Here is a 15,310-nt window from a genome sequence, read left to right as displayed (position 1 = left end):
GCCTTTATACCGAATAAAGAAACTGAAAATTGAGTTTGATCGAAAATGCTTTTGTTCACATAGCATAGAATGGGTACAAGGTAGGAATAGATGGAAATGTGACTACTAACTGATAACTTTGCCTGACAGGCAGATTGTATATCAGGGAGTTGATCACCGAGCGCACTTTGTTCCTCTGGCCGGAGTAAACGCTAAGAGTGCGTATTAAGCGCATTGTAACTATGTACACAGAGTCAACCTAGCACCATAATGCGTCGTGATATTTAACAACGTTTTTAATTCTCTAATGTATTGTTAGTGTGTGTTTATATATCTGGTAATGCGTGACAGTAGGATATCGTTGAACGTGGATTTCCGTAATGATTTCTTTGTATGGAGCTTCAGTGTGACAAATTAATGCACTACATCCAGGAATTCGAGGACACAGTAAACAGTTATTACAAATCATCCATGTTGAGAATATCATTGTTGGGTTTAACACCAGCATGTAATCCCAAACATCGTGATAGGTCCATACATTTCTTTCCGGCATCGACACTTGACAACAACACGATCCCAGTTGTCAAGGCCTTGATAATGACAGAGTAAACGCAATTACACGTTTCATAATAGAGCCCATGTTTACCAAGTATAAATTTAAATTTATATTTATAGAGTACTACTATACGTGCATGGAAGGTATATATGGGCCGGTAGTATCCGATCACACCGCAGTGTCTGGCACAGCTTATCCTGGTGTATCCGAGTCAGTGGAACCCCGAGTCAGACACAATGGCAGGGGATGTATGTGACCAGGTATCAAGTGGGAAGTGCCTTCGATCCATTCTGCAAAGATTTGCTGACAGAACTTCCATGCAGGGTGTGTCCTTTCTCAGTACCTCCCGGAGCTGGTACGCAAGGGTAATTTGGAGTTGTCTCCTCTTGACGTCCTTGGCAATGCTGTTTTATCACCTGACCTACCTGATACATATCTACTACAGTTGGCCAAAACACACATCGATGAGCATAGGGTTCAGCCCATTGCCTTTCCCAACCATAACCATCTGCAACACCAACCCCGTGAGGTTGAGCCAAATGAAGAATGTATCCAAGGAACTGAAAAGGTTCTTCGAGAAGACCAACCCTAACCGTCTCGCTCAAGAACTACAGAGAGAGAATCGTAAGGTACGTCTAAGTACGAACATTGTGTACTTTAAGGAACTGTGGGGTAATAATGAACCGCAAACCATCATCAGTTGAACGTATTAACTTCCTTGGCTGGTACTGAGTCTTAACATATGTGTTGACATCCTTCGCGATGTGAACACTTGTGAATAGAGTAGCGACATATAATTGGTCTTGTATGTAAAGTTATAAACGGTATCTGTGGCCTACATGGAGTTACCTTACACTGTTTTAAAGGAGACACAATAACTCACAACATTTCTAAAGATGTCATAAAAGATCACACAAAGTATACATTCACACACACAAAATAGTCATATCTGCTTTCATTGTATTCTAAAGTAACAAACAACTGCCCAAATTCGATAGCCATCGCTTAAGCATATTGTAATCGCAGCTTCAGGGGAAGACGGGCTGTGACGTCATAGATGCAAGACAACGCCATCTTCCTTTGTTTACAGTCCTTATGTCTAATTGTTTGATCGGCATTCTAGAAGCCGGTGAGTCAAAAATGAAACATACAACTTTCTGAAACTTTCTGCTGCTTTGTGTATCAACTGTATTCCTCAGTGACGTATTCCCGTCAATGATGGCTGTAATTTCACGCTGCATTGTCCCAATACTTGCTCTCCCATGTCCTGTAGCAGTTCGGAACCGTTGAACTCCGGTGGGCCAGGGTTTGGGGCTACATAGGTGCTGGTGCGTATTGTTAACAATGATAAGAACAGTACGCCCACGTACCAGCCGGCACGTGCAGTGCGTGAACGATATGAAAGTCGGGTGAAAGCATTCCATTCTGCTTCACTGTTGTCCTGTATCGCATCCCATCTTGTTACTTGTGATATCGGAACCAAAGAGTTCAAACATTTGTGGCATAAATAGACGCTTATTGAGGTCTAACGAAGACATTTGCCGAAGTGAAGCACGTCTTGTCACTTTGACCAATTTATCCGCATCATCTTAACACAAATATCAGATCTCCATAAGATGATCCATAAAAATACATAAATTATACAGTACGTAAAAATAGCTGACACACTCAACGTGACAGGAGACATTTCTGAATTTGTTTGTGGTTCTGTGGCGAATAACCTTGGTGGTTGTCACTGATCATCTGGCCTATCATTCAAGGGGGATTTTAACAAAATGTCGAACAGGTACTGACGTGAGTTCAGAGGTTTCTACAGAATATATTGATATTCTCAAAATGGTCGAGTCGAGAAATGTGTGTTCATTTTTTCGTTTAATTTACTAGGATATGCATTCAAACACTCCGGCCAATTGCGAAGATTACAATTTTGTACATGATTCCAAACAAGGCTCCTGTTTTCATTTGTGCTTTGTGATTCTCTGAGGTTTCAGGAATTTCATACTGCATTGATTTCAGAGTCTTGATAGTGCAGTAACATGGGTTCGTCTTCTTGTTGATTGCAAAGCTGGTGTTATAGTGGTTTCACTCTTCCTTCTAACACGATACACATCACAATCAAGATTTGGCAGTGACGTATCACTAACTTTCTGGCCCTCTGATCACTTGATGATCTGGATTATTGCAATCTGCGGTTGCAAGGCAGAGGTATTGCTGTGTGGCATCAAGGATTCAATACTAGCCGTTTTAGTTTAATTTTTGGGTTTGGGAATGGGCTATTGGGAATAGCAACGTCAAACGTACTGACGTGTTGCAAGTTTATTGTCTAAAGGTATTACTTACTTCTGGTATTTTCAGACGATTCTCGAAAACACAGCGTCGTTTGGATTAATCAACATTAACTTTACCACCGTGGACTACTTCACGCAGATGTCGAACATGCAAACTCGGGAGCAAGGGAGGGGAAATGGGTCTCAATGAAAGTTCAACCTCTGCCAACATTCAGATTGAATTCCAGAACCTGTTTATGAAAGAGACACGGTGAGATTCAGTGGTACAGGCGGTCAGGGTACTATATTTGTAATCGACAGTGCAGGTGATGGTACAGGGTGGTATGGGGAAGCATATAAGGCGAGGTTATTTGTGGTAGCGGTGACGAAAGTAGGTGAGGCTATCTGCTACCTACAGAACAGGGTCCTTATTCTCAAAACGTTCGTAGCCCTAAGAATTGTTAACGTTTATCGTAGCCAATATGTGAAGAATGGGCTTAAGAAGTTCGTAGGGCTACGAACGTTTCGAGAATAAGGACCCAGGTGAAGAGAGAGCAGGTGAGGTTATCTGCGGTGCAAGTGATGAGAGCAGGTGAGGCTTTATGCGGTACAGATTCAGGTGAGGTCATCTGTGGAAAATATTAACAGGGTAGGTAAGGGTATTTGTTGTACAGGTTTCGAGGGATGTTTGCGGCATAAACGAAGCGATCGCATGAAGCTCTCTGCCGCACATGTGAAGAGGCCAGATAATGTGCAGTGCAGGTACGGGTAAAGGGGGTCATCTGAAATGTTGTTAGGATGAGTTCAGAACATGATTCCCCTTTATGGCCATCCTCAATGTTCCCCTTGTGGTTTGCTTGAATTATAGCACCCACTCTCAATCACTTCGCCTTCACTGCACTATATATGCCAACAATTATTTATGATATATCAGTTGATCTGCCTGTATGCACATAAATAATATATCAGAAGCTATTTGCAGGCAGAGGAGGATAGCTATTGGACATCAACTGGACGACATGATGATGGATTGCTCCTTCGCCTGCCAAACATGTAGTCAAAGGTAAATATAAGCAGATACCACGCATTGATATGAGATATCCACCTTCACGGAGCTAACAAAGGTCGATTGCTGACTACAACCATGCCCAGGCAACCCATTTGCACAGGACAAAACAGAGAATTCCACACATTTCGATCAGTTGGATAACCGAAGGCAGCCATTGTAGTGTAACATCATTTATTGATATTAGAATTATGTCATTTCAGCAGCCTAACATATTCACTGGGGACACGGGGACTCATTCGTTTGAGGCGCTATACGCCGCTATGTGGTGCTGTGTCCTTTTGGCACAACAAACGCTATGGTCGTGGGGTCGACTCCCAGTATGCCCAGGTTATATGTCCGCTATGCAGAGCTGCAAAAAGCTATGGACGTGGGGTCGACTCCCCGTGTGCCTAGTTCATGTGTCCGCTATGAAGAGCTGCAAAAAACTATGGTCATGTGGTCGACTCCCCGTGTGCCCAGGTCACGTGTCCATGCGTGTCCACACCAAACCCATGCTCGGGGGTTTCACCACGGTTAACAGTTTTTGATGTCCTTCGACATCTGCCAAGCCGAACTACAACTTGAATACCCTTCAATGCAGCGTTTATCAGCACGCACTCACTAACACATTCATCGATCGCCAGTGCGCTAGACACTCGATGAAAGTCAGACAAAATAACTTCCCTTTTTTATTCAGGCATTTCATTAGGAAAACGTCGTCCACATTCGGGAACTGCTACACCTTGGAGCACACGAAGTTCGTCAGCAAGAGGAGTGGTCCGATACATGGTGATTAGTTTCCTTATTCACGAACACATACACATATAATAGAGTGCGCTACTTCAGTTAGATTCAGGGTCATCTCGACACCTTGGTAGAATCACTAAGGTGCATAGTCTTCTGGATAGGGATACTGAACACACCAATTTCGGATCTTCTTGCTTCCGATGACCCTATATGTTGTGTTCCTGCCCATCTACTGCATCTCTACCTGTCTACGGGTAACCCTGTATGTAACGTCCTTACCTGTCTTACTATTTACCGTAACTCTACCGGTCTGCAGGTGATCCTGTATGTAGCGTCCTACCTGTCTTACTATTTACCGCATCTCTACCGGTCTGCAGGTGACTCTGTATGTAGCGTCCCTACCTGTCTTACTATTTACCGTAACTCTACCGGTCTGCAGGTAACTCTGTATGTAGCGTCCTAACTGTCTTACTAATTACCGTATCTCTACCGGTCTGCAGGTGACCCTGTATGAAGCATCATTACCTGTCATACTATTTACTACACCTCTACCGGTCTGCAGGTGATCCTGTATGTAACGTCCCTACCTGTCATACTATTTACTGCATCTCTAACGGTCTGCAGGTGACCCTGTATGTAACGTCCCTACCTGTCTTACTATTTACTGCATCTCTACCGGTCTGCAGGTGACCCTGTATGTAACGTCCCTACCTGTCTTACTATTTACTACATCTCTACCGGTCTGCAGGTGACCCTGTATGTAACGTCCCTACCTGTCTTACTATTTACTGCATCTCTACCGGTCTGCAGGTGACCCTGTATGTAACGTCCCTACCTGTCATACTATTTACTGCATCTCTACCGGTCTGCAGGTGACCCTGTATGTAACGTCCCTACCTGTCTTACTATTTACTACATCTCTACCGGTCTGCAGGTGACCCTGTATGTAACGTCCCTACCTGTCTTACTATTTACTACATCTCTACCGGTCTACAGGTGACCCTGTATGTAGCGTTCCTACCTGTCATACTATTTACTGCATCTCTACCGGTCTGCAGGTAACCCTTTATGTAGCGTTCCTACCTGTCTTACTATTTACTGCATCTCTACCGGTCTGCAGGTAACCCTGTATGTAGCGTCCTTACCTGTCTTACTATTTACTGCATCTCTACCGGTCTGCAGGTGACCCTGTATGTAACGTCCCTACCTGTCTTACTTTTTACTGCATCTCTACCGGTCTGCAGGTGACCCTGTATGTAGCGCCCTACCTGTCTAACTATGTACTGCATCTCTACCGGTCTACAGGTAACCCTGTATGTAACGTCCCTACCTGTCTTACTATTTACTGCATCTCTACCGGTCTACAGGTGACCCTGTATGTAACGTCCCTACCTGTCTTACTATTTACTACATCTCTACCGGTCTGCAGGTAACCCTGTATGTAACGTCCCAACCTGTCTTACTATTTACTGCATCTCTACCGGTCAGGAGGTGACCCTGTGTGTAGCGCCCTACCTGTCTTACTATTTACCGTAACTCAACCGGTCTGCAGGTAACTCTGTATGTAGCGCCCTACCTGTCTTACTATTTACTGCATCTCTACCGGTCTGCGGTTGACTTGTATCTCGTGCCAGTTATATCTCAGTATGTAACTGTATTTGTGTCTGTGCCTAGATGAACCTGTAATTGATGTCCTTTCTCAGGTCTGCAACTTATTTTGAACCTGGAGAACTATGAACAACTGGAGGGTATCACGACGGGTAACGGGTTCCAGCTGGTAGTCAACCCCCATGGCATGCTGCCCTTCCCAGTCCATGATGGGATCACCATAGATGCTGGAAAGGAAACGAATATAGCTTTGAAGAAGGTGAGGAAATGTGAAGTGAGATGTGTGTGATACGATGTCCCAATCAATCCAGCGAGCCTGACCACCCGACCCCGTTTGTCGCCTCTTACGACAAGCATGGGTTACTGAAGATATATTCTAACCCGGATCTTTTCGGGTCAGACTATGGAGGCCTTTAACAGGTGTATATGGTATACGTTCACTCAAGTGTCCACAGTGTACAGTTTTGTAACGCCTTGTATAGCCACAATAATTCACCTCAATACACAGAGGTCACTTAGGTCACTGTATCAATGTTATAGGTGGCGATCCACAGACTGGGCGCTCCGAAATGGGACTGTGAAAACGGGGAGATGTTTCGACGCAAATACAACATCACCTACTCCGTGCAGGTTGTGCTTTTTAAACTTTACCTGGTTTTAATGTAAATAACTGAAATGGGTTTTGGAACAATACTTGAAAGACATTCCAATAAAATTCTGCCCATGCGTGGGAAGAAAACCAGTATGACCATGGGTTTTCTTGCTTGACCGTTTAAAGGTTAAACTTGAACAGGACTAATCTTGGGATTCGAAACCATAACTGTCTGTTTTCAGTTGTATCGAATAGATTACTCAGTCATCAGTGATACCAAGTGTCTCCAGAGTTTCTATTTGTGACCGCGTCTCCTTTTGTTGTGTTTCTCATGCGTCTCAATAGATCATCTTCTGCTCGTGTCTCACCTCTCTCGCGTATCTCTAAAGATCATCTTCTGTTCGTGTCTCACGTGTCTCGCGTAACTCGATAGATCATCTTCTGCTCGTGTCTCACGTGTCTCGTGTATTTCGATAGATCGTCTTCTGCTCGTGTCTCACTTGTCTCTCGTATCTCGATAGATCATCTTCTGCTCGTGTCTCACCCCTCTCGTGTATTCCGATAGATCATCTTCTGCTCGTGTCTCACCCCTCTCGTGTATTTTAATAGATCGTCTTCTGCTCGTGTCTCACGTGTCTCGCGTATCTCGATAGATCATCTTCTGCTCGTGTCTCACGTGTCTCGCGTAGATCATCTTCTGCTCATGTCTCACCCCTCTCGTGTATCTCGATAGATCGTCTTCTGCTCGTGTCTCACGTGTCTCTCTTATCTCGATAGATCATCTTCTGCTCGTGTCTCACGTATCTCGCGTATATCAGAAGATCATTCTCTGCTCGCGCCTCACATGTCTCTTCCGTGTCAATAGATGATATTCTGTTTGTGTCTCACGTGTCTCTTGTGTTTTGTGTCTCACGTGTTTGAAAAGGTCATCTTCTGCTCGTGTCTCACATGTCTCTTGTATGTCAATATATCATTTTCTGTTGGTGTCTCTGTGACCTGTTTGTCGATGTCTCTTTCTGCTCCCGTGTTTGATATATTGTATTGTGTGAGATATCTTACTATATTGTGTGTGATATCGTTCTATATTCTGTATTCTACAGACTTGCCAGCTGCTGTGTGAGCACGAGATGATCTCCAACACGTGCAAGTGTTATCACGTGTCCGAGGAGGAGATGATCATACTCATGAACACCACAAAAGCTTACCCGGCATGCCGGACTAAGAAACGTATGCCTCCAACAGAAACCGCATATACACATGAGCAATAGATACGCACCATCTGAATCAAAGGGCAACATTTACATTTTACATTTTACCATACAGCACACGTAAAATGAACAAGCTTCAAACGATATCTTCAAAGCTATTGGTCGCATGTTCATGCGAAGCGAAGGCACTGATAAAACAATCTATTAATTACCTATTGTGTTCAAACAATTGTCAAAATATGTAACGAAAGTGTTGATAACATGATTTTACACAATTGCACAAGTAGAAAATCGCCTTCTTACAAGGATTTAACAACGCATCGCCACAACACAACAAAAATCACCTTTCAGTTGAAATTGTGCAGCAAAGAGCATGCACTGTCTGGCTATTAAAACCCAGATTACTTACGGAAATCGGCATTCGTTTTGAAGGAGTTTCAAGGTCAAATCACTACGCCACGTCTTGACGCTGTGACACGGAACATCGCCATTGAAAGAATGCACGCTGGAGATTACCAGTCTTCTGTTGCCAGGCGTCTGAATGTTAGTCTGAGCACGATATCACGGCTTACAACTCGTTACAACCAAAGAGGTATAACAAATTACCGTCCCCGTACAGGCAAACCTCGAGTCACCACTGCAGCCCAAGATCGGTACATCCGGGTACTACATTTGCGTGGTGGTACTGCCACGGGTGAGAGCACAGCAGCCAGGGTGCCTGGGCTTCGGAGCATATCGGTCAAACTGTACGGAACAGGTTGAGAGAGATTGGACTGAGAACCAGGAGACCCGACGTCGGGACCGTGCTCAACATCTCCGTTATCTAAAATTATCCACTTGGTTGTATAGACATGTCCTTCTTCTAAACTGATGTAAAAATTCATGCACTAAAGTCTATTTGTGGACGACTTATGTTTGAAAATACAACATGCGTTTCTTTTTTGGGATAGTATGGTACTTGCATACAAAAGTAGATGGTGCTTATTTAATGCTCATGTGTATATATGTTGGCTTTACAGTCTGATGGTGAAAATATTGATAGGTTGGTCGAAAAACATTTCATTTTATGAGGTATTTTAATCGTCTTTCTCTGATTTGGGTAATAGTTGGTATCTTTTTAGATTTGTCTAGTCTGCGTCCGTGTACATATTCGTAATCTGAAATCTAACAGCACTACTTTTTGGATCGGTTGGTCTGTTTGTTGATTAGGATTTAACACTATCATATAAAAGTGCATATTAATCCATTATGACGATTTAATATTGGTCAAAAGTTCTGTAATAGCTACACAAACATTTCTTGGATTTTTCTTGTTGGTAAAGCTATTTTTAGCGTAATTCACTAGTCAATGTGTACGTGTATGTTTATACAAAATTAATGTCAAAATATTCTTTAAAAATAATATAATTTAAACGGTAGAAATCAGAGGAACTGTGGACTCTCAATTATATGATGTGTGCAGCTTAACTCTTACTATTTGACATAATCCATTGTATCACACTGCAGGATACCGCATGGATACCTACTACTTGTTTGATCGTTCTCTTATCTGTTCATTTGTAGAGGTTCGCTGTGTGCTGGACCAGATGGCATTGTTTGAGACCACGCCACAAAACTGCAGTTGTGGGAATCCTTGCAGGTAAGCGGCAGACAGTCTGGTGGATAGATCTGAGCCCCGCAATACAATGACTGGGTATTTTCATAACAGGAACTTTGCTAACACATGTTAGTGTATCCGATTTGCGTAGATCAATGCTCATGATTTTGATCACTGGATTGTCTGGTCCAGACTCGATTATTTACAGAAAGGCGCCATATGGCTGGAATACTGCTGAGTGCAAAGTTAAAACAGTGCGAACAACCAAGCAACGGACTTGCCTGTTGGGTTGCGGAGACTCACGGTTTATAGTAGACATATAAGATCCGCCTCTTCTCCCAATTCGTCTATTATACACTTGGGGAAGTGACGAATGTTTAGCCTGTCTGAACATCAGAGCTGATATTTGAAGGAGTATGTATTAATACAAACTCAATGTGATGAGATGTTTACAAATTATATTTACTCATTATTCATTGTAATTGGTGGGCAAGTTGGAGAGGAGTTTGTCGGTGTATATATGTATTAGAGTCAGCAACGTTAGAGAAATAAGATACAAACGTCACAATATGTTGCAGTAAAATGCGATTATGACCTGAAAATATGTATGAGCATTAAACCAAGGAAGGTTTGTTTTCTTCTCAGAGAAACAAAGTACGAGAAGAGGTTATCCTCCCGACAATGGCCTTCGCACAGCTATGCGGTAACAACCTCAGCAACATCAACAATATCAATGCATGAATGTTAACCAAACAAAGTGCCATGTCAAATCGGCCACGCCAAGTTTTTCAAAGGAGGGATCTCTGAACGACCGCTGCATTGGGTATATATGCAATGCGTTGAGAAGAAAGGCACTCCTGTTGAGTCCTTTGCTTGGGTTAAGTCGGTTGGCCTGAAAATGAAATAGAAGGCTTTCTCTTTGCTGACCATGTCCAGGCACTTCCTGGAGGTCCATCCATAGTCCGACCTAGAATATGTACAGAGTGTTAAGGAAGTAATGTAATTGTTTAGAATAATCCCGCATAGGACTAAGGCATACGGCCACAGACGCATCCTAGCCAACAAACCTGACCTTGTCGGGATATTTTTTATAAAATTGCTGAAATTATTCATATCATAAAATGTCTGTCACAGTTAACACCATTGTGACTGACAAAATTCATGAAAAATATGGCTAATATGCGGTCCTCACTTTCGAAATACAATCCAAGTACCAAGTTGTCCGACTCCAAACTATTCCTGCTGCCTTAGGTGAGGTATTTCCCAATCTGTTGACTTGGGGAGCGTAAACAGCTTTGCTGCCAGGAACACGGCCTCTCTAACTAATATGGGTTATGCAAAAGGCTTCAGTGTTTGGGAGTGTTCACATTTTCCAAAGGTTCTGGGTTGGTTCCACTAGACAGACGTCGCTGTTTGGTTTGCGTATAAAGAGAGCAAAGGATGTGGCTGTCCAATCTGCTTGCCAGAATAACCTAAAGCCTCATTGCTGCATATTTTGTTATTAATCTGTATAATGAACAATTATAATGAACATATTAGGGGTGAAACGGTACGCTCTTATCACGGCACGGTACGTATTGCGGTACGAGGCCTTCGGTTCGGTCCGTTTCGGCTCGGCATATGCGATGTGATCATAATGCAGAAAATTTACAACAAGAACCAACCTTTACATTGTTTACTAACACGGAGAAAAAAATAACCAAAATCTTTGTTATTTTGAATGAACAACACTGTCATTTTATGACTAGATAGAAGAACGGTACGAAAACCAAAAATACCGAATTTTTGGATTGCATTATGGTATACAGAACCGAAGGCAAAATACCGCGGTGTACCGTTTCACCCCTAGAACACATTTACAGTCTGGGATGCGTGTGAAGGGGACAAGGCTGGGGTTATCTAGTCTGATTGTGCCAGGATCACCCGAACCCTCTTTGCTGCATTTTCTTTCAACTGAATGTGTCAAACATAAGAAAGGCTTTTGAACAGCGCAGTACTCTCAAATGGTATATTCTCTCGCGTTTAATCGTTCTAAATTCACCATGTATAATACTTAAAGTTTTCATGACATAACATATACTCAACAAAATTAGAAACTTGACACCCACATTACATTATCGATAATTATTGGAAGGTGGGTGGGGCAGTCCCGTGCAGCGAGTCAGGTGATTACGTGCACTGAAAAGCAAGAAGACTGACTGCAAAGCAAGAAAGTTGCAAGTTTATTAGAAAGGCGATCATGTCGAGACTTACAAATCACCAACGTAAGCATGTCTTTGATGGGCTTCATGCTGAGCAATCAGCAGCAGTTGTACGAGACCTGACTGCAGTCATCAGTCAACACTAAATGTGAGGACTCGTGTGCAACAGTAAGACATCGATGACGGTCGCCCTGGGGTGCCGTATGTGACGTCAAACTCAAGAAGACGTACAAATATGGTTACGTTCTCTCCGCAACAGATTTGTGACTGCAACTTCCACTAGCAGACAGACCACCAGGAATTAACCGTGTTCCTCAGCTGTCCGACTAGACGACAATACACAGGACATATCCTGACGAAAATTAAGATCGGTCCGCAGAATAGCCAGACTAAACAAGAGGCAGTGAAACAGGATTGTCTTCCGTGACGAGTCACGTTACACTACGCTTTGCCAATGGCAGGTCACGGGTGTGGCGCAGGTGGGGTTAACGTCATGCACAGTTTCGATTTGGGAACATTTTCTGCGGACGGTTGATCTCAGTTGACTGTCGTCCAGGGGAATCTCATCGCGATACACTATTGGGACCAAGTTTAAACTCCCGTCCTTATGCAATTCATGCATCCAAAGTAGTACTGGATTGATATTTCAATATGACAACGCCACGCCCCATTCCCCAGACTGAACATGATCCAACACATTTGGGGTGAGTTGTGAAGACGAGTGCCACATGAGGTACATCAACCAGAATGATGCAAGAACTAGGGCAAACACTCTGAGGTCACGCTCGTTATGGACTTCTGTTGAAAAGGTTTTATCAGTGTGAAATTTGCGTATCATACACATCCATTCTCATAACAATGAACACACTACTTTCATTGTGGGATTCAAATTTACAAACGGTAAGATTTCAATTTGGTTGAGTATATGTATACTATTAGCATTATTAGCCTACTGCTTATCTAGTCACTGACCTTGCCCGAGGTGCGCTCTGCATCCCTTTTAACCTGTTTGTTGATGAAATGTCACCTGGTGCTACAGAAGGTGCTGAAACAGAAGCGGTGCAAGGTGATCTCCGCTGCCGACTGCGCAAAGCTGGACATCCCTTCAACGGACCTCAGGTAAAGCTAGTTCTGGTGCCTCGTCATATTACAAGCATACTTAGGCGTAATAAAGAAATCATGAAATAAATTATTCAACGTCCAGGGAAAAATATTGTTCAAAGAAACCTCGAATTTTATTCTCGTGAAAAACGTTATCAGTGCTACATATAATATCTTTGTAGAAATGAATATTCTGTGCATGTACGTGCATTTGTTTTAAGTAATTAGTATTGTCTTGTGATAACAAAATAACAGGTTTACAGTGATTTCTCCTGCCTACAAAACGATATTTGGCCCTAAATTAGGAACGACAACTGTCTTGCCGTAGTTGAAGTCACTTGTATTTCATTTATGACAAGGGCAGAGATTGTTTACCTCCAATGAGTTAACATTTAATTGCAGAATGTTAATATATACACATGGACATTAATCAAACACCATGCACATTTATGTAAATACGGAAACACTGCGGGGTGTTGCATATGCTTTGAAACATATTTTACTTGGAGTAATACAAAACAAAACTGAAATTGAAATTTGCAATCTGAGAGGAATTTACGACAGCCGCAAGTAAAGTGAAGAATGAGTTAGACGCCGCTTTCGATAAGGTGTACAATATACCGACTTTCACCAGCCAAATGAACTGTACGCCCTGTCCTCAAGTTAGGGTTGCACCACAAAAGACGTTCCTGACTCTATCTCCTTGTGAGGAAGGGGCGTCTGATTGGACGACGTAGCCTCCTCTCATGGTACTGGTGGAGAGCCAACTCGTCACTGTCAACGCAGTTCCTCGACGTTAGTCATGGGATTGCGTCTGACGAGTGGAGAGTCGGGCATTGGTCCTACGCGGTCTTCAAGGTCTTGGACCGGTGGTCACGTGACTAATAACCTTGTACTTAGTGATCAAGTTAGCGCCGATTTTGTGACAGGCCAATAACGTGCTATCGTGTAGTTTCTGGCGACGTCTAGCCATTTCAAGAATGCATAGCGTCTTTTAAATCAATTTAGAAGATACCACAATTAGAGTTTCAAAAGCCAATGTGCTTGGTGACTCTGGTTCACGACCTATAGCTTTTATTATATCGTGTGAAGCCTCTTGGTACCAAAATTATAACATCTGCCCTTGAAATTAGATGGTGTTATATTGATGCTCGTGTGTATGCAATGGTACATATCTGTGTATTTAAGAAAATAGGAATCCTGACCTTGTAAACATGTTCTTACTGCGGTCACTTAGTCTCATTCGTTTTCACAATTTCATTTCAAGTTTAAACTTCGCTAAACTGAACATCTTCTACGAAGACCTCAACTACGAAGTGATGAAAGAGGAACCAGATTATGAGGTACACACGAAGGAGATTTTACTGAATATAAACAGTTGAAACATGAATTCAACCATGCCATTGTAGGCTAGAATTGAATTCATGGTTTAAATGTATTCCCATGTCTCTGAAAGACAGACCACAATGTTATGGTAATAACGTCCACGGGTCCAGTTGGTCTAGTTGCTAGTGCTTAATTGAAGTAGTGAGTGAATGGCGACACCCACAATTACCAGTCACACGAAGTAACGCATTCTGTCCCGGAATTACCAATGGGTCGCGTGTATGTACAGGTAATGGATTTAGGCCTCAATCAGCACTATTCCAGCTTTAGAAAGGTATGATGCGGGAATTAGTCAATGAGTAGGGGGTATTTTATTAATGCCAGGTGGAAATGAATCTGTTGATGGAGCTCCCACCAAATGAATATTCTTCTGTCAGCACCACAACTTCTAAATACTTCATGAACCGAGTTACATAAACAAGAACTTAAATATTATATCAAACCCCAACTCAGTCAGTCATACCGACCTTTTATGTGTGTTGTCCAGCTGACCCAATTCGTGTCTGACGTTGGAGGTACCCTTGGCCTCTGGGTTGGATTGTCCGTCCTCAGTATATTCGAGCTCGTGCAGCTGCTTCTCGAGTTATCCACGTTTGCCACGTGCAGGGCGTGCAGGGCGAACGGCCCGGATGATGACACCCAGAAGTTGAAGGAGAAAAAGCCACCTGACTTTCCTCCTTCCTACCCATCCAACCCAACCGGTCACATTTCTGGCTTCTCGGGCTACTGAACATGGTATCTTCACTACTGAATGGCCCTGCAACGTTGACACACGTAACTGTCGGTGACGGAAATAAAGATTAACTGAAGAAATAGGCCTATTCAGTGTTTTTGTTTTCACTACCATCACATCACATAAGAGAATGTATACTTGTTACTCAAGAGTATTAAACCAACCAGACTCACATTATACACACGTTTAACAGTATTCCAGCAATATCACGGCGGGGGACACCGGAAATGGGCTTCGCACATTGTACCCATTTGTAGATTCGAACCAAGGTCTTTGGCGTGACGAGC

The 15,310-nt window shown here is 42.9% G+C and overlaps 1 protein-coding gene across 1 annotated transcript; it reads left to right on the top strand.

Annotated features, from left to right (window-relative positions):
* Positions 1-771: 771 nt before the first annotated feature.
* LOC124261323 (amiloride-sensitive sodium channel subunit beta-like) lies at positions 772-15,073 on the top strand. Its single transcript, XM_046695630.1, has 13 exons — positions 772-1,164; positions 1,809-1,831; positions 2,963-3,073; positions 3,785-3,865; positions 4,548-4,639; positions 6,301-6,464; positions 6,746-6,835; positions 7,898-8,024; positions 9,512-9,644; positions 10,248-10,305; positions 12,843-12,922; positions 14,172-14,247; positions 14,778-15,073. The coding sequence occupies exons 1-13, from the start codon at positions 772-774 to the stop codon at positions 15,018-15,020; spliced, it is 1,671 nt and encodes a 556-aa protein (XP_046551586.1). The 3' UTR covers positions 15,021-15,073.
* Positions 15,074-15,310: the final 237 nt, after the last annotated feature.

The sequence above is a fragment of the Haliotis rubra genome, unplaced genomic scaffold (assembly GCF_003918875.1).
Source record: "Haliotis rubra isolate DU_JTF1 unplaced genomic scaffold, ASM391887v1 Scf796, whole genome shotgun sequence".
Lineage (NCBI taxonomy): Eukaryota > Metazoa > Mollusca > Gastropoda > Lepetellida > Haliotidae > Haliotis > Haliotis rubra.
The sequence above is the reverse complement of the archived record's forward strand: the minus strand, read 5'-3'. Positions and strand labels throughout refer to the sequence as shown.

What these genes read in the sequence shown, in the direction of transcription:
- LOC124261323 (XM_046695630.1), top strand. Translation starts at nt 772, where the DNA reads ATGGCAGGGGATGTATGTGACCAGGTATCAAGTGGGAAGTGCCTTCGA. An exon ending in TGCCAAACATGTAGTCAAAG is followed by an intron (nt 3,866 to 4,547) that starts GTAAATATAAGC and finishes TTTTTTATTCAG; the next exon opens with GCATTTCATTAGGAAAACGT. An exon ending in CGAATATAGCTTTGAAGAAG is followed by an intron (nt 6,465 to 6,745) that starts GTGAGGAAATGT and finishes TCAATGTTATAG; the next exon opens with GTGGCGATCCACAGACTGGG.